A 22913-nucleotide genomic window follows, 5' to 3' on the forward strand; every position below is an offset into this window, starting at 1 on the left:
ATTCAGTAAAGAGTGTGTTCAAAAACGTTGTACTTGACTAATGAAATGTCTTATTTGATTGTTAACAACTCACCTTTTGCTCTTCCTGCTGTCTTTATCTTGTGGCAACCGCACCTTGATAAGTTTGAATCCGTGTTTAGAGTCACTTTGGCCAATGGCGAGGAGACATCTACGAGGACAGGCTGCTAAACAATTCGCTTTAACAGAAAGGTTGACTACACTCAACAAGTCACCAGACTTGACGTTAAAAAGTCCAAGACAATAATCTCCTGAGATGATCCTGTAGCTGATAACACATTCCTCTTCACTGATAAATTTACAGGCAAAATACAAATAGCTTTTGCATAAAATGTGTAGTGTTTCCCCTGAAATTGCATCAAGGACGTGCACTTCTCTGGGGAAAATCCAAGCCTCCACAGAGTAAATTACGACAAAGTGTTCGGAAATAGAGGTCATCCCCCCTGGAAACTTAAAAGGACTCTTTTTTCTCCAGAGCGTTGTTTTACCATCCGACATCTGAAGTGACTCGGAGCTGTAGGTTAACAGCTTACATTTATTGTTACATGTAACAAAACATTCATTATGACTTATTCGGAAGGTCGACACAATCTCTCCGCTAGTAGTATCCAAGATGATCACTTTGTTCTCTTTCTCACACGCCACTCGTTCTTCTGATATGGGGATCATCTTTGAGATTTCGTTGATATTGGTCCAATTTCGGATGCACTGCGACAATTCAAAACTCCACAGCTCAAGATTACCACTGCTTGTTGTCAATAAAACACCTTCCTTCACAGCTACAACAAGATTGCGGTTGTCTGTTTCACTAGTTTTCTGTGCTATGAGCTTCATACTTGAAACATCCCAAGCGCTTACTGCTGGTCCGGCCACATCGCCGACAACATAAACAGTCTCGCCACACAAAGAAAATACAATGTCACTGATTCTGGTAAGTGTAGCCTCTCTGTCAATTTCACGCAGTTCACTAACATTCAACATGTCTATGAACCTACCATAAGAATTACCCCTCAATATAGTATGCTTATTTAACACGAAATCAAATGCCGAATCACCAGACGAAATAGGATCTCCTAACAAAAATCCAGGCTCACTGTGTGATTCAAATTCCCAGGGCACGTAGAATTTACAATCATACAACGTACAGCTGGGAAGTTCCGCCATATTAATATTCAAATGAAAAATGTTTTGCTCTCCCAAATGAGCTTGTTTATTCACACAAAAAAGAGACCGACAGTCAGGTGAGAACTTTATCATTCCACATGGTTCTGGGATGGCCGATTCTGCTAGCGTTTTAAAACCATCCATCGCATCAACGATAGAAATGGAACCCGTGGAATGAGAAATTGCCAGCAGTTTTCCATCTCGTGACCACGCAAATGACAAAACAGCTTCATTTCTTCTCGTACGAGTAATCTCTGAGCCATCCTTCAGACTCCACATAATAATGCATGTAGCATCGCCAGGGCAATCAGTGAGCATCTTGGTCTTGTCTCCTGAAATTGAGCAAACTGTGAATCTACAGTTGCTTTCTGGAAAAAGTGGTTTTAGATCTCCATCAAAGGTATAGGCATGGCTAAGGACTCCAGGTAAGACAACGTCTGCAGTAGGATGAAAAACAACTGAGCGGTAAAATGACCAGACACGTGATGAGGATTGTAATTTTCTAAGTGCGCCATACTGTGTGAAGCAACGTTTCTTTACAATCACCGGACGTTCCCATACTAGCTTGCCAGTAAGGAGTGACCACAGCTGAATCGTTCCGTCTTTACATTCACACACCATGTAGTCTAACTGCAGTGAAACATCCAAACAGGCCATTTGAGACGAACATTGAAAACGGGCTAGAACAGCTCCCTGCTCCGTCTGCTTGTGTACCAATTCCATATATGGTATTTCAGGATATTTGTTCTGCAACAGGTTCGATGCTACAGACGATAGTACTGTTCCTCCATTATTCAGCAAGGTTTCGAAAAATACATGAGGATGATTTGTAATTACGTTGAAGTACTTTCTCAACAGGGAAGTTAAGGTGTTCAACAAAGCTTTGCTACCTTCAGACAGTACTTGAGAAATTTCACGGCTTTGAAGCCATAAAATGTCTTTAGCTGCTAATGAATCGTTAATACAGAGTTTAGCATACAAAAGCTCTAAATCAATCACGTATGTTTGTACACATTCTTCCAGGCTCTGTGATCTCATATTCTCGTCTAACAGTAACATGTGTCGTGCACCATGATGTAGCGCATACTTCTTAGTGGAGCTAAACTGTATGTCAAGTACACCTTTCTGTTTCAGATCATCAAGTTCATCCTTACAAAGGCGTGCAAGTATGCGGTGGCCTTCTTTCTCGTCAACGGTGAAGTCATGCTCTCCATAACACGTTGTGTCTGTCAACCAATCATTAACAGACTTGTGAAAGACGTGTAGAGAGCCATCACGAATGGGAAGAAGAGAGGAGACACTGCCAATAGCTTTTAGTACTTTACGCCTTGCAACTGGCGACTTAGCACTAGGTACCAAAACTTTAGAAACAAAGCCAACTGGCAAGGGCTCCCGTGAGGCAGTAACAGCACAAAGCAAATTAAGAAAATTTTCTTCCTCGACGGCAAGCTCCTTCACAAGTTCATTCTCTAGTCGTTTAAAATAGGAATAGTAGACTGAAGAAATGGCTAATGGTAAGCTGCCATCACGATCCCCTTGGTCCAGAACTGACAGATTCTCTTTGATAAATGAAACAAGGAAGCAAGCATACAACATGAGTCCTTCAGACTTTTCTACAAGCTTTTCTACAATGGTGTCTTTTTTTCCTTCTCTAATTAGATATTGCGTACTCTTTTCAAGGAATAGCTTGATGTCTTGCTCGTTTTCTTCTTCATTTGGTTCCAGCTGAAATGGTTTCAATTGTTTTAATGCCTCTGCAATGTTTCTTTCTGGTCGGGTCGTACATAGAAATCGAATCCAATGTGGAAGCTTGCAAAAGTGGTTAGCAATTACATCTAGCAGTTTATTCCGTTCTTGGTACTCACTCTCATCGACGCCATCTATCACCATGAGCATGTTTCTTCCAGGGTCAGCTACCGTGCTTAGAGGTTCTCTAAACAGCAGTGCAAACAGCTCCTCCACACCCATGTTGTTGAGATCTTTACCAAGATTTCTTGACAGCTGTTCCACAAGAGCTTGTTTGTACTCTGGCAGGGCATGGCACAAGTGACAGGCCAAGGACTGAAGCATCAGTTGAGGATTTCGGTAACGTGCGTTATTATGCTGACAAAAGTGGCTTCCTGACAGTCTACCAGCTTCTTGCATTCTTTTGCAAATTACGGCAGCAATAACTGACTTCCCCATTCCAGCATTTGCACTAATCACCATCACACGGTTTTGAGAGGTTCTGTCATCTAACCAGTTTTGAACTTTGTTAAAAACCCACTCACGTGTGCCTTCTTGAAATCGTCCCACGTGGTAATCAATATCTCCTTTGAACTCTGTCTTAGCAAGGTTCCGTAGGACTTCTTCTTCCCTGTCGTCATCACTTTTCCCTTTCAAGCTATCAACTGTCAGCTTTACCGCCTGCAGAGTTTCGAAATGCTCTTCTTGGGTCTTCACCACACCCTCGACAATTTTTTGTGTTTTGGTCTGGGACTGATGTACTTCTTCCAGCTTTGCCTGGTTAGCCTGAAGGGTTTTTCGTGCTTCTTGCTGGGTCTGATGTGCTTGCTCAACAGATTCTTGTATGTTGGTCTGGGTCTGATGTACTTCATCTAGTTTTGACTTGCTATCCTCAAGGGTTTTGCGATCTGCCAGCTGGGTCTGAAGTACTTTCCCAACATCTTGTTGTGTTTCGGTCTGACACTGAAGCAGTTCCTTCAGCTGTGATTTGATATCCTCTTCACTATCAGCCCAGTCAAGTAACACGTCAAGATAATATTTCTCCCCACAATGCTCTGCCTTCAATCTATCAATTTCTGCCTGATTCAAACCAAGAGCAACAAGAACAGCACTAATTTCCTGCCACAGAGAAGTGAAAATTGGTGTATCAACACCAGTAGTAGTTACATGGCCATACAAATCATTGCGGAAAAACTTAATGCGAGCAAGGTTTGCCTCACGAGAGGTATCACTTGGGGGTGGTTGATTGTGCCAGCCGAAGAGGGGAGGGGATAGTCCACAAATGTTGGCAAGAAGGAGGAAAAGAAGAGTTATGTCAAATGTGTTAGAGTCTGGTGCAGCTCCATCTGGTGGGAACAGTTGGTCCCACTGAGCCCTACGCAAGACTCTTTTCTTTAAGAGATTGTCAAGAGTTGCATAGTTTGCATTGAGATTAGCAGCCAGGTTTGCAGGAGGATGATAACTATCAAAAACATTTTTTAGAACCGTTGTTCCACCATCAATAAGAAGTCTGCTGAGCTTGGCTCCATTTGTTTTCTCTACAGAGCTGGCCAGGAGTGAAGGTGCAGCAGCTGCCATCTTAATCCAATGTAGAAAGGTTCAGTCCTCTAACTGTACCTTTGTGAAGGAACAAAATTATATTTTGTTTTCTTTTTACAATTTATTGTTGAATATAAAGAAATTAAGATAGCTATACTTCTGATAGACGATCCACCTTAAAGCACTGAAATAAGGTGAAGTGACGATAATTCCTATCTCAGCAAGACAGACCTAGAGTTTAATATCCTTACTAATTAAGAAATGGCTGCACATTAAGGTAGTCCTGCAAGTTTGGGAACACAGCAAGTAAGTTTTCATTTCCATTAGAAATCATGATAGTCTGTTTATTCAAAGAGTAATTTATCCTCTGGTCTCTCGCATGGAGTGTCTGCACTTGTGCTCAGGCATCACTTTTCTTGTCATAATTCTGCATGCTACTGACCACAGAGAAGTTAGTTTTGTATTGAGGACTTGATGACATACAGAACTAAATGTTTGTTAACAATCATTTTAATTTATTCTACATACAAAGTTGAAACCTTACCACTGTTTCCCAGAAAGCCAAATTATCAACTCTTTACTGTTCCATTTTGCATCTGGTGAGATTAAAAAGATGTTTACTAAATTTCATATGAGTTAATTACGGTACAATGAATGTACCGTACAACTATGAGGAAAATTTCACTCCCCTACCGCAAAACTATGCCTTTTCATAAGGTCTGAATTACCACGATTGAGTTATGAAAGGGAGAATATTAAGTTTTAGATGCAGCGTATTTTCAAAGATTATTACAATGCCCACTGCCAAAGTGGTCAGCAATTATAGCAAAATTAATTCTAAAGATGTGCTCAACTTGCTTAGCTTGGCTTTTTCTTACTGTATTTATTCCATTTGCACTTCAAATTTTCTAGTACAGCTGTTTGTGTTATTTGTAATTTCTGTACGGTGGATGTGCTGACTTGCTTAGATCTATATTTAGACAACATGCATCTAGAATGAAGTCTTGATTTTATAGGTTATTTGTTCTAAAAACATGGAAAATCACTGCCATGGTAATAATGCTGGTATGAGTGTTCGTAAGTCTTCAGTGCCCATAACTTACCTGAGATCTTGCTAACTTGTATTTTTAACATCTGTGAAAGCAGCTTGGCTCATTTACGATTCTAAAAATACAAAAGGTACTTCATATAAGGTTACAGTCTGATCCCCAATGTTTTAAATATACAGGACTTGGAGTGTTTTTTTTTCAAATGAGGGAGATTTCCATTCAGCAAATGCCGCCATGTTCACTAGCCTGGATGGCAAAGGTGGCATGGCTTAGTAGCCAAGCCTTGAGATGCTATATTCACTGCCTAGTGCGGTGAATTTAGTGTCATAAACCGAGCTTCTTGACCAATCAGAGTGACCCATTCTTGAATTCACCTCTGGAAATTATACTAATTTTGGAGATATTAAGTTTATGGCAGAAAGAGCCTGAAGCCAAGAATGTTGCCATGGTTACAACATAATATGAGCCATCCTGTATCTTCTGTGATGTAAATTTCAGGTGCCAAGATTGAAGAACACCGCTCTAATATTTCTAGAGATACATGCACTCTTACTCTTTATCTTTTTGCTGACCAATAATTTATGATCACTTGCACACCTCATTTGCCTTATACAAACACTAATATCTCTAAAGCGAAAAAAAAGATATTTCAAAAAGGAAAGTGCCATTATATTCTTCTTTATTTTGAAAAGCCTTCAGTTAACAGTCAAAACAAGGGTGAATTAATGAATTCATTACCGGTAAATGATGGAATTTTGATTTCATTCTTTGCTTCAATATTCTATTCTTGAATATTCGAATATTAAATGAATGTTTAATGGGCAGTTCCAGAAAATATCCATACACCACGACGGACGGCTTTTTGGAATTCCGAGGGCAAGGGGGGGGGGGGGGTTCTTTGAACTGGAATTCCGAGGGCATGGGGGGATACTTACGATTGGAATTCCAAAGGCATGGGGGAGTTCCAGATCTTGGATTTCCAGAGGAGACAGACAAAAGTGTGTTCCTTCAAATGCTAATTTTGTCGATTACTCATTTGTAAATAAAGCACGAACTGACGACCACGTCGCAGAAGCAGGATACAAGAAGATACAAGACAAGTATCGATCGATCAGGCGTGTGTTTGCGTTCATTTACAAAAGAAAACCAATAAAATGTGGGTTGTACATCAAGCTCCAGAGGCTTTAACGTTGATGAATGTCTTCATTCACTCTTTTTTCTTGTCAAAGCGGATCCACAACATATTCAGCACATTCAGTGGAGCGCGAAACTATTTTGCCACGCTTCGAGACGCCATTTTGAAGCACGTGGGATTGGGAGCGACTGCTGACCCCGAACGCTCAAATTCGAGATGGCGGATATGTCAGTGCACTCGATCGTATTATCTTCCGAAAGTACACACGTACATAACACGATATTGTTATTTTAATGTTCTGTACCAGTTTGGGGCAATGTAAAGTTAATGTAGGTTGTATCTGTTGAACAAGAGTAAGGAGAAAACTCTTATTTTTTTTTTTTTACATTTTCATCCCAGCCTCTGTTACAGATCGAGTCATTTGAAATAATTTGATGTAAAATACGCCAAATTGGGCATATTTGCGAACCCTGCCGGGAATTGTAAAGGACTTAAAGAAAAAAGAAAAAAATCCGAACGGGAGGGGGGGTTAAGGATTATGGAATTCCGAGGGCATGGGGGGGTAACGCATTTTGGAATTTCCGAAGGCAAGGGGGGGTTAAAATATTGAAGCCGTCCGTCGTGGTGTATGGATATTTTCTGGAATTGCCCAATCAGCGGATTGATTCAAAACTAGAATGTTGATTTCATAATTCCTGCTTCAGAACTTAAAAAGGGTCCCTTATTTGCATACAATGAGTCAACAAGCAAGTGCACCAAAATGACTTGCCTCTCTCCAAGGTTTTATCATATAGGGTTGAATAAAGGCAAGCAAAGAACAAAATGATGAGAAAACACGTCACGCGTGACATTTGACGATTGCCAAAATTATGCTAATTCTGGCCAACGTCCCATGTGCATGTCGCATGAGGCCAGATAACAATCCAATCAACATTCAAGTTTTGAAATGAGTGATGAACACAAATCAGAGAAAAGAAAGAAGAAATGAAATAATCTATTAATGACATCATTATTAATCACCGTTGATAGGAATGCTTGAGCTGTTTACTGTAAAACAAGCAGCGATTTATTATTTTTTACTTCAATTTGCCTAATATTTTAAATTGCTCAATAAATACCGGTATCCATATCCAAATCCTACAGAAAATCACTGGAGGGGTGGGGGATATCAAAAGAATGAAGCTAAACTGGAATTTTCTGGAGGGGTGGGAAGGTTGAAACCAAAAAGCCTTCCACTGGGGAGGAATGGATAAAATTATTCTCTGCAATATTGTTCATCACAAATACCAAAGAAATTAAATTTCATTATTGTGGTAACTAAAGTAGACTGTTAATGTTTTCATCCATCCCCAACTCCAACAGCAATGTGCGGTGACTCAAGAGCCTTATATAAACCACAGTAAGTTGACTCCCTGCTTGGGTACATGAGTTCATAGAATAATGGAATGTCGGTGAAACCCGGAAAACCACAGAAGATTCCCAAGATACCCCAGAACACTGAAAAATGATACAAATATAAATGTACCTGTTATTAAAAGAACCTATAACTCACATCCTTATCCTCAGTTTCAACAGCTTGGGACCTGTACAGAATGATTACAACACTCAGGATTAGCAGATGCCATTAAATTAAATAATTAATTAAATGTTTTTATAATAGTTGATTTATTTATCAATTAGTGCCGGCTACAACACAATTTTTTTTAAGTTCCTGCACAGAGGACACAAACGCTGTATTAGTTATTCATAATTTTAAAATAAAAATGTTCTTATTTACCTGCGTTCCTATGTTTTTTTTTTACCACTTTTGGGGACGATTTGAATCAGAGCGAAGGCGGTTTATGTGGCAAGTTTTAACAGTAATCGATCTATCGCAATGTCAATGCGATGCGCCTCAAGTTTCAGTTGTTATTAACTTTTAAAGTTACTAACACAATTAGATCTGAAAAGCCTTGAGACGAGTCTCAAAATCTGAGACGAGAACCAGGGTAAGACATTGTAAAATATTAAAATGTGATCTCTGGTTAAAAATATGATTAAAAAACGAGCTTTCGACTACCAGTCTGTAGTCTTAATTTGACAAGTAATTCATTACTTGTCAAAGACTACAGACTGGTAGTCGAAAGCTCGTTTTTACCGAATGGTAACGAAGGTGTAGTGATCATTTTCGAAGTCACGTGTTTCCCTCACGGATCACTCACTCACTAGATCACTCCATTCTGATATTAAACCGCAATTAACTTATGCATTTAACAGTAAACGTGCTGACAGAAAGGTTCTTTAAAACGCCATTCAGCACATGTCAATCAAAACCAAATTATTCTCCAACCTTGTTCCCAGGGTCTCCCTCTTCCAGGGAACAAGGTTGAATTTTTACAAAACAAATCGAAAGAGGATCAGTTACACATATCCCCTGATCCGGTGATAAAAGATAATAGAATTCGCCGTACCAAGCCTCAGAGCATACGCTATCAATGACCCATTCAGGTAAGAAAACATGCAAAGGCAAATGAAGTGAGATTGTGACATTACTGATGGCAGCTATAAGCTACACGCAGTTACGCTCGCCATCTGACGTGTTTAAGTAAATACGACATTCATGGCATGTTTTTGTTCGCGTCACGTCATCTCGTGTCAACGTCACCCGTTTTTCATCTTTTTGAGTCGAGCAGAAACGCACATCTTTCTCTCAAATTTTATTCGCTGCTCAAAATAACGCTATACGTGCTGACAGAAAGGTAACATATTCACAAAACAAATTAACTTAATGCTAAAAAGTTGAATATTTTTTGTGGTGAAAAAATAGAATTCGTGCTACGAAACCTGAAAGCACGCACCATCAATGTCGCAGCTTCCATGAAAAATAAAACATTCAAACGCAAACAAAGTGAGATTGTTTAACATTATTGGACGCTTATTTGAAAAAAAAAGCTACCAATAACCCATTGACGCAAGAAAACATTAAAAGGCAAATTAAGTGAGATTGTGATATTATTGATAGCAGCCATAAGCTATATGCAGTTACGCTTAAATTATTATAAATTTTTATTACGCTTGCCACGTGACATGTTTTAGTTAACACGACATCCACAGCAGCACGTTTTTGTTTCGTGTCATGACATCTTGTGTCACGTTAGTAATGAACGTTAGTAATAAAGTGAGATTGCGTTATACCATTGGACGCTAATTTGGATAATTTGGAAAAAATGCGAAGGTCGGCACTTCATCGAATTACCATGAGGTTGCTCGAAGAGCCTTTGATTTAATCATATTTTTAACCAGAGATCACATTTTAATATTTTACAACACCATTAGGGTCGCGCAGGACCCTAGCAATCATTATGCATGTATTTATTGAAAGAGTATGCACGAACTGCGATGACTGAAGCCGACAACAAACAAAATATTCATGAGAATGTTTTTCTTAAAGTTCTTTGTACAAGTAAAAGGACAATCATAATGTAATTCCATATCCCCGATAAATTTTACAGGAATCAATGTCCAAAATGAAGCGAGTTAAAGCTTCCTACAAGATAGCACCCCGTCAAGGAATTTGGCTAATGAATTTATTAATGAGCAAGGGTCCTGTGCGACCTCAACTATTAACTCTCCTCGCGGGGAGTTTCGTGTTTCAATTTTTTTACCCGGTCAATACAAAATGCAGACTGCAGACTGGGTACAAAATGCAGACTGGCATTTGAAACTGTTTTACTCGTCTGATACGTTACGTGATAACATTTCATTTTACAGTCAACTCTCGTTATAGCGGACACGCTCGGGGTGTCGTTTAATGTCTCTTATAGTGAGAGTCCGTAATAGCAGGAGTCATTTCCAGTCAAACCTCTTTTTCCGGAGATCTGAATTTGTCCGAAATAGTGAGTGTCTGTAATAGCGGGGTGCCCGCAAGAGAGCTGACTGTATAACTTAACAGCTGTCACGCAATCCCTTTTTGATGTCATATTCCACGAAAACTCGAAGGGAATGATCTTGCTCCATTGCTTGAAATATACTTTTTTAATGCGCAACATAAAATAACAACACTCGTTACAAAATGATACCGAGAAACCAGCAGACACATGACCTTCATTGCATGTGGTCGCTTTCTTTGTCTCGTCACCGGTTCGTCTGCATTTTGTACTGACCGATTTCCATTTGTGATTCCGTGACTGACCGTTTGTTTACATTTGTTGTGGTTTTATCGCATCGGATCATGATGACCACACAATGAAATCATTCACCCTTTAAATGAACATTGTTTTGGCCTCAGTCTGCATTTCATTTTGAAAACGAATATTTTGGTCTTAAGCTTGTCAAATGTCAGTCTGCATTTTGTACCAAGTCTGCAGTCTGGAATTTGTACCTAGCCGGCATTTTGTACCCAGTCTGCAGTCTGCAATCTGCAGTCTGCATTAATTTTGTACTGACTGATTCTTCACCTTGTTTTTCAAAGAAATGTTTGATTCCTCGCATGAACAAAATAATATTTCACGTATGATTCCACACATAACATTTGATTCTTTAAATATGCTGCATTCACACGCTTGATTCTTCAGCTGATTTCTGTGGAATCATGCACGTTTGATTCAACGGTCGATATTGAAACAGTTGTAAAATCAATTGTGGAATAGATCGATTTATTCATCAGGAAAATTACCTGTGTATCCTGCTGTTAGAAGGAGTAAAATTGATTGTTTGTGAACTAACCTTGCTGTAAAATAGCTGGATTTCCCTCGACTTTTATCGAAGATGTCGAAGTGAATGCTTCGACACAGCTACAGTGAGCCCACCTCGAAGTGGCTGTTGGTAAAACCCGTGACGGTCAAAAATCCGTGACGGTCAAATTTGGTAAAACACGTGACGGCTATGTGCGTGATGGATCCGTCACATACAGTAAACACCCGCGTGTAAGAACCTAGTGGTTTAAGAACCTGCTGGCAGAAATTTGCCATTTTAATACCCCAAAATATAAGAACCTGTTTAGCCAAGCAAATTTCAGCAGGTTCTTATATGTGGGTTATAGAAAATTTTTATGAACATTTTTAACAGAACATCCCAAACTGTATTTACAAATAAAGAAAAGACAGATTCACATAGACTGTAATTGTCTTCTTTGGACCTTGCATGAGGCCTGAAGCAATACAGTTATGAATAAATGCTGTATAATGAAGGACCAAACCCATTTTTTTTCTTCTCGTACAATCAAAAACTATGGCTCCTCCTTAGAAATTAAGAACCTTATTAAGAACCTACTTAGCCTAAATTACCAATATTAAACTACCCCCAAATACAAGAACCTATTTTGCCAAACTTAGAAAATTGTAGGTTCTTACACGCGGGTGTTTACTGTATCCGTGACAGATAGATCCTTAAAGATATAAGACAAATCTTAGCCTGCGTAGCTGGCGGTATCGTTGGGTATTATAAAAGCGTATTAAAGCGCCCACCACCAAGCGGCGAAGCCGCGACAAAAAATAAAAGAGGAGTAATAACCCCCCGGGGGGGGGACTCCTTTATGAAACGGACGGGGATGCTCGTCGGATTTTAAAAAGAACCCCTAAAAGAGACCAATCTGGGTGTGGCTCAAGCTTTTCTTGAGCCCTAAAAGATACCAGAAAACTAAGAATAGAATTTATATTTGTATATTTCTTCGTTTGTAACCCTAAAAGAGACCATTATGACCCATTATGCCTAAAAATATTGGCATTTTGCCCGGAAAACCCTAAGCGAGACCAAATATCCGAAATTTACAACCCTAAGCGAGACGACGAGCATCCCCGTCACTTAGTGAAATCCGTGACGACTTGAAGTTCCGTGCGGGTTTTAGCAGAGTCTTAAGACGTATTATAAATACTCATAGACTCATCTAAGAAATAATCTGAGCTGAATTCATCTCCCAATTGCAAAACACGGAGTCAGGACTTGGGAACTGTGGAGTGATGTACATAAAGTAGAACCCCGGTAACTCGAACTCACTTGATCAAAATTTCGGTCAAATTTACCCCGATAACTCGAATTCTGGTTCTTGCAACTCGCCACGGTTGTCCATTGATTAGAGCAACGAGCAGATCACGTATTTACATGTAACAGCCATTCGCCACTCTTATCAAAAGTATATATGATCGTACGCGTGTTAGAGTTTCTGAGGAGATAAGTTCAATTTGCACTGTACTGAAGTGCTGAAAATCAGAAAACTATCAATTATTAACTTGGCAAATTAAATATTCAATCGACCCCGATAACTCGAAACCCCGCTAACTCGAACTGTTTTTCGTTTCCCTTCAGAGTGCGAGTAACAGGGGTTCTACTATACAGTGCAGTTTGAAACAGCATCAATAATTGTACTGTTAGATGTCATGGTGGTGTATGGCGGGTACTCCATGCATCCCGTGGAGGGAAGAGAGGATGGGTGTGGGGGAGGGGGAGGGGGGAAGAGGAGTTGAGAGCCAGATAACCTGCGATCGCTGACGGATTTCTGGTTTACTATAAGAAGATTCAGAGAATGTCCAAAATGCAACCTTTGTGATAGCATAGTAACTATGGTGATAGTAACTGTTCTTAATAGTTCTCAGACGAATTAGAAATTTCCTATCATACTGTTTATTTTTTTTTCGGATCAACGACTCTAAAAAATGGACTCGAGGGTGGAGGGGACTCCTAGAATTCCTGCTTATCGGGTAGTAAATTTAATGCTCCGAAAATTACCGCACTCCTTTTTTTTTCGGATTGAGCAACCTTTTGCTATCAGAGGGTTGCAGCTTTCGGAGAAAGGAGGGGGGGGGGGGGGAGGGAAGTCGCTACTGTGGGATACCCAAAACCCCAAAACGTGGGCATGTGTAGGCTGATCCAACGTAGTCGAGAATCACATGAGGCACCTCGCAACTTGCAAATCAGTGACGCAGGTTGAAGACATTTGCAAGTTTTAGAGGGCGTGCCACACGCACGTTGGCAATATTGTTGCAAATTATGGCAAATAAATTCTTATATTGGAAACACTTGCGAGCGAACTAAGGGCTCCGATCGGCTCATTTTACCAAAATTGCGTTGTTGCAATACCGTAGAATTCCGGTTATAAGCCCTGGGCTTATACAACTTCGTAACGGTTTTTGGGTGGGGTTATAAGGGGGGGGGGTTTTTTTGGGGAGGGGGAAAAAGGGGAAAGAAAAAAAATTTTTTAAACGACCCGGGGGGGTGTATGAAATAATTTTTTTTTTTAAAAAAAAAAAAAAAAAAAAAATTTTTTTTTTTTATTTTTTTTCCGTGGGGGGGGGGGTGGGGGGGGGGTTTTTTTTTTTTTTTTTTTTTTTTTTTTGTCTTTCGCGGGGGGGGGGGGGGGGGGGGGGGAAAAAAAATTATGTGTTGTCTTGCAACGTTGTAAAAATGAGTAGAGGACATGTAAAGGATAGTTCTACTTTTCTTGCAACTTCAATAGCAACCCAACATTGCATTTTGTACAATTAGGATACACAAAAAAACTAATGTTTGAAGCTTGCTACCTGACATTTCTGTAAACACGACGGTTAGAACATGAAGTAATTTACCCTGAGATCTGGGAACACGCTTTAACTTCTCTTATTATTTTATTATTTAAATAGCAAGCTCTGAAAGATCTGAAGAACAAAATCTTAATGACGCGGGATAACTATTTGATTCCCCTAAAATATAAGTGGGGCTTAAGGAGGCTCACAACGGGTTCTAGCACTTTCTTGCTCTTTGAGAGATCAGTAGTACTGCAAATCTTTATTAGATGCTGCTACAATAATGATATCAAACAAATGTCCAATCCGTGCTTACTGAACAAGTTGGAGTCATTTTCATGACGTCACTGATAACCATAGCAACGATATGACCTGTTAAAAATACGCTTAATGTTCCCTTTAGGCGCTTATAACTCAAAAGCTTAAAGGCAAAACTTTTTGCAAAGTTAAAAAAACTCTCCAGAGCGGTTTCAGAGCCACCATAAATTTCCGAAAATTTATATCTTTACATGCTGATCATTACTCGGTAATAAAATATGAAAAGTGCTGTAAACCGTTGTGAGCCTCCTTAATTAAAGGAACTGTCGGCACAGATTTTAAGCTAAAGCCTATTAAATTTAGACATAAAAAAATGGCCATTTATTGAGTAAAATATAAAAATAATAAAACAACTCTGAGACAGAGAGGAACATTTCAGTAGCACAGCAAATGTAAACGAAAGTACGGATTGACAAAAAGTGAAAAAAATAACAGATTGCGATATGGGTTTTTGAAAAACAGCTTTTTATTATTTGATAATATTTGAGATATATTTGTTTGTACGCGAAGCTACGGCACAGAAGTAATTTCTTCGGTAGTATCGTTTTGGCAAAACTTAATAACACAGATTAAACTTAACCGTGGCAGATAGTAGATACAAATTAAAGATTCAGTATGACGCCATTTTGCTGGAACAAAAGCTCAATGTATCCCCTTAAGAAGGCGTCTCCTTAATAGAGGTATCCCAAAGCTGCAAAAACATGATTCTTCTAAGAAATAAGGATCAAAAATGTAGAACAGTAAAAAAATGGAAAACGTACCAAAAGAAAAATGTTTGACTTAGCCAAGTTCAAGGGAAGTATAACCGAACCATTTATCAAAACATGCATTAGGAGGGTCCTTCGTGACCATGTACACGTGTTTAAACGAGGTTCTCTTCCCAAGCCTTTCGCCCAGTTGAGTGGCCTTCTCTGTGGGAGTGTCTATAGAGATCACTAAAGGAGATCCCTCTTGAGAAATAAACTCTTCAAACACTGCTTTTAACAGCTTCTCTGCAATCGGCTCGGAATATGCAAAGAGCGGTCCTATCTTGTAACCTTCTTCTTTGACAAACATTTGTCGCGCAACCGTATAACCAACAATAGAATTTTCACTGTTAATGGCCACACGAGCGTGACTGCCTTTCGCTCTAAGCCATTTCGACAAGAACGCGTGGCGTTCAAAGCCAAATACAGTGGTATCGTATCTGTAAAGCGCTTCCAGATAGTTTACTCGCGGTTGATTTTACTTATTTTCGTATAAAATAGTGTGTGTTTTTCTTTCTTAAGTTCGTTCCTCACTGTAGCTTGCAATAGTTGAAATTTAATTTTCAGTCATTTTACTATAACCAAACTCCTATCCCTATAAGACGGACACCTCTCTAAGACAGACAACGGGCACTTTGAAATCATTAACAGACACTTGAGATTTTTTTTATCATCACGGTTTTATTTGTGGAGATAATACTTATTCCAAACTTCGTATCGCCCTAAAGCAAAGTTAGTCAGCGCCCAAAGGATACGTGTATACCAAGCTACTAACCAAAAACAGTGACGTTTTAACGAATTACTTCTCTGCTTACCGTGTATGGACAATATAAGAGGTCGTTTTCTACTTACAGTATTACAGTTTGTAAAAGCTCTCAATTTTTGCTTCAACAAGCAGTGTTGCCGTTTAGCAAAGGTTTGTTGCATTGTGCAAAGGTTTAGCTTTATTATCTAAGAATTACTGGTGTCATTACGTTACCTCGACTTCCTACAGAGCGGACACCTCTCTAAGACAGACAGTTGCGGCCGGTCCCGAAGGTGTCCGTCTTAGAGAAAGTTGACTGTATTCAGATTTTTCTTCATCGTTTATGCTGCAGCTAATATTTAGCTTGTGTCAGTACTTATACTTTAACACTTCAGTTTCGCTTATATTCTTATATTTAATTTACTCGATTGCTGACGGTTCTCTTCGCGTACCCAAGGCTAAAATTTGCGTAAGAACGAAATCTATTTTTCCATTTTCTCTTCAGGGCAAATATACTGTATGCACTAAGTGAATAATCATCCTTTATACAAATCTAACTTGGAACCAACACTGTCATCAAGTGAACATGCACATATCGTTTGGAAGGGAATTTACCGAAGGACCACTATGTTTTAAAAATTTTAAAACTAAGAACATGTTTTAAAAACATTTTCTGGCTCAAGTTGTCGAAAAAATAAGAAAAGAACGCTCAGCTGTCAACCTCGACTAAAAATTTGAGTGTACACTTGGAGGCTCTCAGCCTGCGAATACAGCCCTCTCTCTTCGCTCCCGGCCAGTTTGGCGTTTCGTGTTGGGTTTTGGAGGGACCGGGGGGGGGGGGGTACTCCCAAAGGAGGAGTGGCCGCCAAGCTCAAACCCTGACCCATTAAGGAAAAGAAAGCGAAAATTGATACCCTTTTGAAGGCCCAAAACCGAAAAAAGACACCCTATCAAGGGAAGGAGAGCGTTCCGTGACGGCAACCGCGCACGGCAAGACACAATCTTAATCGCTTACTTACCTGACAATTCTTTGAACCTTTTTTCGTTAGCTGGGCGTATTAGCAGAAGACCCATCTAAGGATCGCACGGAACACATTGCCAAAAGGAGCAAAATGATACCCTATTTAAGGACCGAGAACCTCAAAAACCATACCCACGGGCGGCACATACCAATAGGCCACATATATATGAGTGTACCCCACCCCCCCCCCCCCCGGGTGGAGGGAAGAGAGGCGGCCCTATTCGCACACAAAAATTTTCAGCCGAGATTGAGCGTTCTTAGTTTTTCGACAAACATGTTTTTTCTAAAACATGTTCTTAGTTTGAAACGCTGTTTGCACTCATAACGCGGTCCTTCCCCATCTTGGAGGGTGAAAACACCCTATCTACAGACTACCACGTTTTTGCCTCGCGCGGGCCCTCGCGCGCAGTTTCCGACGGTTGACGCGACACGCAGTTTCATTGTCTTCTTTGAGCCCACGCTGTCTCGTCTGCGGTTTATCAAAAAGTAAACACAATATCCTGCCGGGCGAGCAGAAGATTTATTTTGTCCGCCTACTCTGCTGAAGACCTTTTGAGAAAACGGAAACTGCAACTTATCAGCCTGGTTTTCATCTTAGCTTTGCGTCAAGCTTTAAAAAGCTTTGTCTCGAAATTGGTTGTCTGCAGTCGAAGTGTTTTGCGTACGTTGCCAGGGTGGTGAGAACCTTCGATGCTCGCGGACTGTACTGTCAACGTTGCGGAACGGAGGCGATCATAATTTTGACGCTTCGATATTTCTTCATTTGAACAGTGAGTACAATCTTCCTCGCTTTTAATTTTGCTATGTAGATTCTAAAATTCCTCTGAAGGGAATTTTCGAGAGAAAAGAGAAGGAGAGTCGTCCATCTTGTTGATAGACGATTCGTTCGCCATTGAACTGTACAAATTGCGCAATTCAAAGTACACACAAACATGTACATTGAACGGCCTTTTATTTTTTGATAGATCGAGTTGTTAGTTTCGAATCGCAAAATCATTTTGCTTTTGTTGCACTTCAACCGTTGCCGATAAGTGGAGAAACGGCCACTTATAGATGCAAACGAAATACAGCCATAAACAATTTGCTTCGCATTGTCGTGTGGGAAGCAAGCTAGCCTTGAACAGATCCCGTGATTTTTGCGTGTGCGATTAAGCTTTTTACTCCTTATCTTATTTTTCGACAGTGACTTAAATCTTTCCGTTTTGTAAGGTTGGTGCTTTAACGTTAAGTTTAATAAGAACAAAACCGCATGCAGGCCTCGTTTTTCAAGACAAAAGGCAAAACAAGAAGTCATTGTTATGTGTGCATTAATTAGACAAGGTCAGACACGATTAGCATCAGTGAAGAGTTTTAGCGTGTTTGTGCCTATATTTAGCGGATTTCCACGTCATTTGAACCTATTTAGGATGTGATGCTATCAGAGTTTCCTTACACAATTGGAGTTTCCTTACACAAAATACATTTTTAAAATTCCATGTAAAGATATGATTGTGTTTCAAGCTGAAAATTGAAAACAATATGCTAGCAGTATTTAATGAATGACCGCCCTTTCAACTGCGGAAATGTTAAACAAAACCTTTTGTCCTGTTTCTTTCACTGTTATCAATGGTGTCTAGAAAGCATGTGTTGTCTCTGGCCATGGGTGTCACTAGTAAGAGTGGGCAGGGGCATGTGGATAGAGGGATATTTTATTGTTGTCTTGCATTAGGGAACAACTGTGATCACGCAGGCTTTTGTAGGAAAAATAAAAAGAGTTTTGACATATATATATATCCCGGTAGAAAATCAAAAATGAAGATCAGATATGATCTGGCATGATTCCATAGCACATACATGCATGGAATGTTTATCCATGGATGAAATTTCACTTCATACAGCTAAAGACAGGAACAAATTTCGCCACAGGAATAGAACAGATATTTTAAACTGATCAGTTACAGGCAAATGCTGATGACACGGTAGCTTAAGGATCTTTTTACCCAACATGGAATAAAATCACTCCTAAAAATATAGCATATTAGGCTGTTTTATGTGGCTTCCTATTGCACCAATCTGACTTCCAGGGTTGTCAAAGTGAGTTTTTGAGTAGCAGGCCATTCCATCCAAATAGTAGGGGGCTACTCGAAACACTCAGAACTTTGAGGTATATAACACACCCTCAGAAATGACCTACTAATATTCAGAGTAGCTGGTGCAGTATTCGGAATAGCTGGTGAAATGCGCCGGTTGCCGGCTTATTTTGACAACCCTCAGTGACTTCACACACTTGCAATGTCCTTATTGGTAGTATATCTTTTGAAACTAACTTGCACTGAGGTTTAATAACTATATATAAAGAGATTTCTGGAAAGTGTTGTGATTTATTTAACTTTCTAATAATAACAGTGATTGATTTGAGTGTCTATTTTTTTTTATGTATGTCACATTATAAGCTTGGCTAATTGGAGTAAACACGTACAATGGCATCTCCTCTGATCTTCATTCATAGCTTTAGTGTTCAGAATTTCTGAGCGATTTTTTGTCGAAGCAAGAGTATTACTACTCATCTTGATTTGGAAATCTAATTTACATTTACTTTCTACCGCTATACATGTGAAACCGGTCGTCTAAGACCTCGTCAGTTGTTCGCCATACAAAATTGAATATAAACATAATTATGTCATGGAACAACTGACGAGGGGGGAAATCGCATATGTAAATTGTGTAGAAAGTAATGTATTAGATTTCCAAATCAAGATGGTGTTCAGAATTATATTCTATTTATCCTTTATTAATCCATGATCAGCTTAGTCAAGAGTTCAAATTATCCTGTATTTTTAACCTTGAGTCAGTCTGACTTGGAATTTATTACAAGTTGATTGTGTTGTTCACTAATTTGAGCTTAAAATACTCTTTGCTTGAATTTTTTACTAAAAACTCAGTGTAGTATTTCCACTGGTTGCCAAGAACAGTAACATGCTGAAAATTAACTTTCTCCTCAATCCTGCCAAATATAAACCCCAGAAAAATAAGCCCCCTTTTCACCCCCACCCCCACCCACCCCCCCCCCAAAAAAAAAAAAAAAAAAAAAAACTTCCACTGCACCTTTAAACCCTGGACAAAACTTTGATTGAACCACAGCTCATATTAATTGATATTTGTATAGACAAAATACATTTTTGAAAATTTGCGAGCCCTTTATTCTAAAGGTTGTTTTTTTTTTTAGGTTCTTCAAGCATGCTCAGAAACCTGTAATTGTGAAAATAAGCCTACCTGCTGAAAGAGATGTTGAAAAAATATATAAATATATAGCAAAGACTGTACTCATTTTGGACAGAAAAAGGCTAAAAGGCCATCATGGGTTAGCCATAGGGGGGAGGGGGGCTGGGCCTTTTTTGGATTTGAGTGATACAGCATTACATTAGTCAACTAATTATGGTTGGTCAGACGCATGTTGTATTCCACAGAGAGAAATTAACCACTAACTTGTGTTGCACTTTACCAAAATAACACAGTTTTGATGCCTCTCTCAACAGAATATGTTTACTGTCAATGACAGTAAAGGTTCAGTCCAAGCTGTGATGTATAAGCCAAGCAGGGAAGGGGTGCAAATTCGCTCCTACCGCGATTCAGATTATGTGGAATGCCGAGAGATATTTACTGAAGGCATGCAGCAACTCATTAGCCTCGTCACTCGTGTCGTCTTTCCAAAATTCTTGTGGTACACTGCTCTGGCTACAATCTTTGCTATTGCCGCATCTGTTAAGTGGTCTGTTTGGATCTTTATTGCCAGTGTTTTCATGTCTGTAGTTCTGTTGGCCCTTTTGTATGTTAATATCTACATTGAATGCTGGAACTTCATTAATGACTGCCTTAAAACAGATTTACTGGACATTGATAAGTCATACATGTCGAACAAAGGTTGTCACATGTGGGTGGCTGAGTGGAATGGTAAAGTCGTCGGAATGGTTGGACTCATTCATCATGAAAACCACAAGCCCGGTGTGGCAGAGTTACAGAGAATGTCTGTGTCGACAACTTGTCGCAAAATGGGAATTGCTAGGAAACTCCTCAGTGAGCTGCTTGAGCATGCCAGAGAAGAGGGACTCAAGAAAATAGTTTTGACAACCACCAGTGCGCAAGGCCCAGCCATTGGGCTGTATAAGAAGCATGGCTTCAAACTTGTGGACGTATTCCCATACCCTCAGAAGATTCTCCAAGATCTTGAATTCTGGTCATTTGACCTTCAGCTCTAGATATGATATTGTGCAGTTCCAGAAAATGTCCATACCCACCCCGGCCCATGGAAGGTCACATTTGGAAATACCTTTTGAGGGGGTGGGGGAATCTCAAAAGCCAATATTTTTAAAGGAAACTATGGGGCTAAACTGGAATTCCCAGAGGGTTGGGGGAATTCAAACCGTAAAACCTTCCATGGAAGGGGTATGGATTTCTTGATCTTCCTTAGATTTGTACTGATCGTTCAGTGAAACAATTGCACTTGTAGCCTCTTATTTTTGGAACTCCTGCTTTCTCTAGTGAATTTTTGTTTCTTTTGGAGGGGTATCAAATGGTCTTTGCGAGCATTTGCGAGCATGCGAGCACAGCGTTTTTCTTTGCGAGCACGAGCATTGACAAACATTAGCCTTGCGAGCAACGAGCACTTTTCAAAAACCTACCTCTACTAAAAACCGAGCATGCGAGCACTTGTAAAAATGTGCGAGCACGAGCAAACGGGCACCCACTAAAATTTTGCGAGCATTGCGATCGAGCACTGCAACATTTTTACGGACCATTCTTGACTCCTTTTTGGGTCATCCACAAACATACATGATACATCAACGCACTATTTTAAAGGTCGAAATAAAGGCAGCACCAGCCTGACGGACCTTGATGTTAAAGGGACTGTACATGTCACAAGAAGTCTTCCAAGTTTTTGTGTTAACTATGCTATCTAGAACGGTGAGGGTGCACTCACTGTTCATTAAAATAGCCCTTGAACCATGAAAGAAAGGCATAAAACTGTTCTCCAAGATGTGGAAAAAAAAACAGAATCAATGGTTTTTATGTGATCTTTGCTCAATTTATACTGTCAACCTTAAAAAGGTCAGCTCCACTTTTTCAAGTTTTTGGTACTTCATTGCTAGTATCTGCCTGTACCCACAGCAATTTTTAACAATTTTGATGACTAGTACAGTGTGTTTAAGCAAGATCAGGCCACTATTAGTAGATTTCCAATTGATATAACACCTGAATTGGATTTTCAAGAAGCACTTAATCTTGGTGACCCTGCCCCTTTAATAATTACAAATCAGAAAAAAATTAATAAATGTAAAAATTCTATGTACATACTGTATAAAAAGAGAACATTATGCTAAATATATTAACTACAAATTATATCAATTACATTTACATCTGACAAATTGTGATTCCAATGTATTGCCTGACCAGCTGTCTGGCAAGTTTATTGTGTTGATATGGGGGGGGGGGGGGGGGGAGGGGAGTCTGAACCTTCTGCCTCCTGTATACCTTTTATCTGGCTTCCTGTACCTTTTACTGTAACTCTGCTTCTTGTCCCTTTTATAATGGTGCCCTCCTCTTTGTCCCATATCAATACATATCTATTGTGAAATAAAACGAAATGTTGCACAATTTTACTTGTTTTCTCCTGTTACCATGACCTTGGGAATGTCGCTTAGGGACGGACCATTATTTTTTTGGAGGGGGGGGGGGATGAAAAATATTGAAAAAAATTGTTTGCAGAGCCTGGAAAGACAAAATAAATTGTTTGCAAACACGATATGTATAACAAAAAATAGTAAGAATTTCGAAAAAAAATGTTTGCAAAGGTGCATAAACTAAAAAAAAAAGGTTTGCAGAGGAAAATTTTTCATCCCCCCCCCCTCCAAGAAAATAATGGTCCGTCCCTTACTGCTCTCTTCTTCTGCCTCCTGCACTTTCTTCACACTTTTTTCCTGGTCTCCCTCCCCCTTTCCCCA

At 39.6% G+C, this 22913-nt stretch overlaps 3 protein-coding genes across 3 annotated transcripts in view; 1 reads left to right on the top strand and 2 right to left on the bottom strand.

Moving 5' to 3' along the window:
* The window catches only part of LOC144666199 (uncharacterized), a 37356-nt gene extending 37156 nt beyond the window's left edge, over positions 1-200 (bottom strand). The window contains exon 1 of the mRNA XM_078527579.1: positions 74-200. The gene's annotated coding sequence lies outside the window, so the exon portion shown is untranslated. The remainder of the gene's footprint in view (positions 1-73) is intronic.
* Positions 70-11428, bottom strand: LOC144666214 (uncharacterized). The gene is made up of 5 exons (XM_078527607.1): positions 11335-11428; positions 8156-8213; positions 5550-5610; positions 4991-5042; positions 70-4524 (listed from the first exon to the last, which is right to left on the bottom strand). Exon 5 carries the CDS (start codon positions 4483-4485, stop codon positions 70-72), a length of 4416 nt encoding a protein of 1471 aa, XP_078383733.1. The 5' UTR covers positions 4486-4524; positions 4991-5042; positions 5550-5610; positions 8156-8213; positions 11335-11428.
* A 5995-nt stretch (positions 11429-17423) lies between these two features.
* On the top strand, positions 17424-22358 carry LOC144666193 (putative N-acetyltransferase camello). Its single transcript, XM_078527555.1, has 2 exons — positions 17424-17705; positions 20451-22358. The coding sequence occupies exon 2, from the start codon at positions 20454-20456 to the stop codon at positions 21168-21170; it is 717 nt and encodes a 238-aa protein (XP_078383681.1). The 5' UTR covers positions 17424-17705; positions 20451-20453; the 3' UTR covers positions 21171-22358.
* The last annotated feature ends 555 nt before the right edge of the window (positions 22359-22913 follow it).

The sequence above is a fragment of the Oculina patagonica genome, chromosome 9 (assembly GCF_052425735.1).
Source record: "Oculina patagonica isolate OP01 chromosome 9, crgOcupat, whole genome shotgun sequence".
Lineage (NCBI taxonomy): Eukaryota > Metazoa > Cnidaria > Anthozoa > Scleractinia > Oculinidae > Oculina > Oculina patagonica.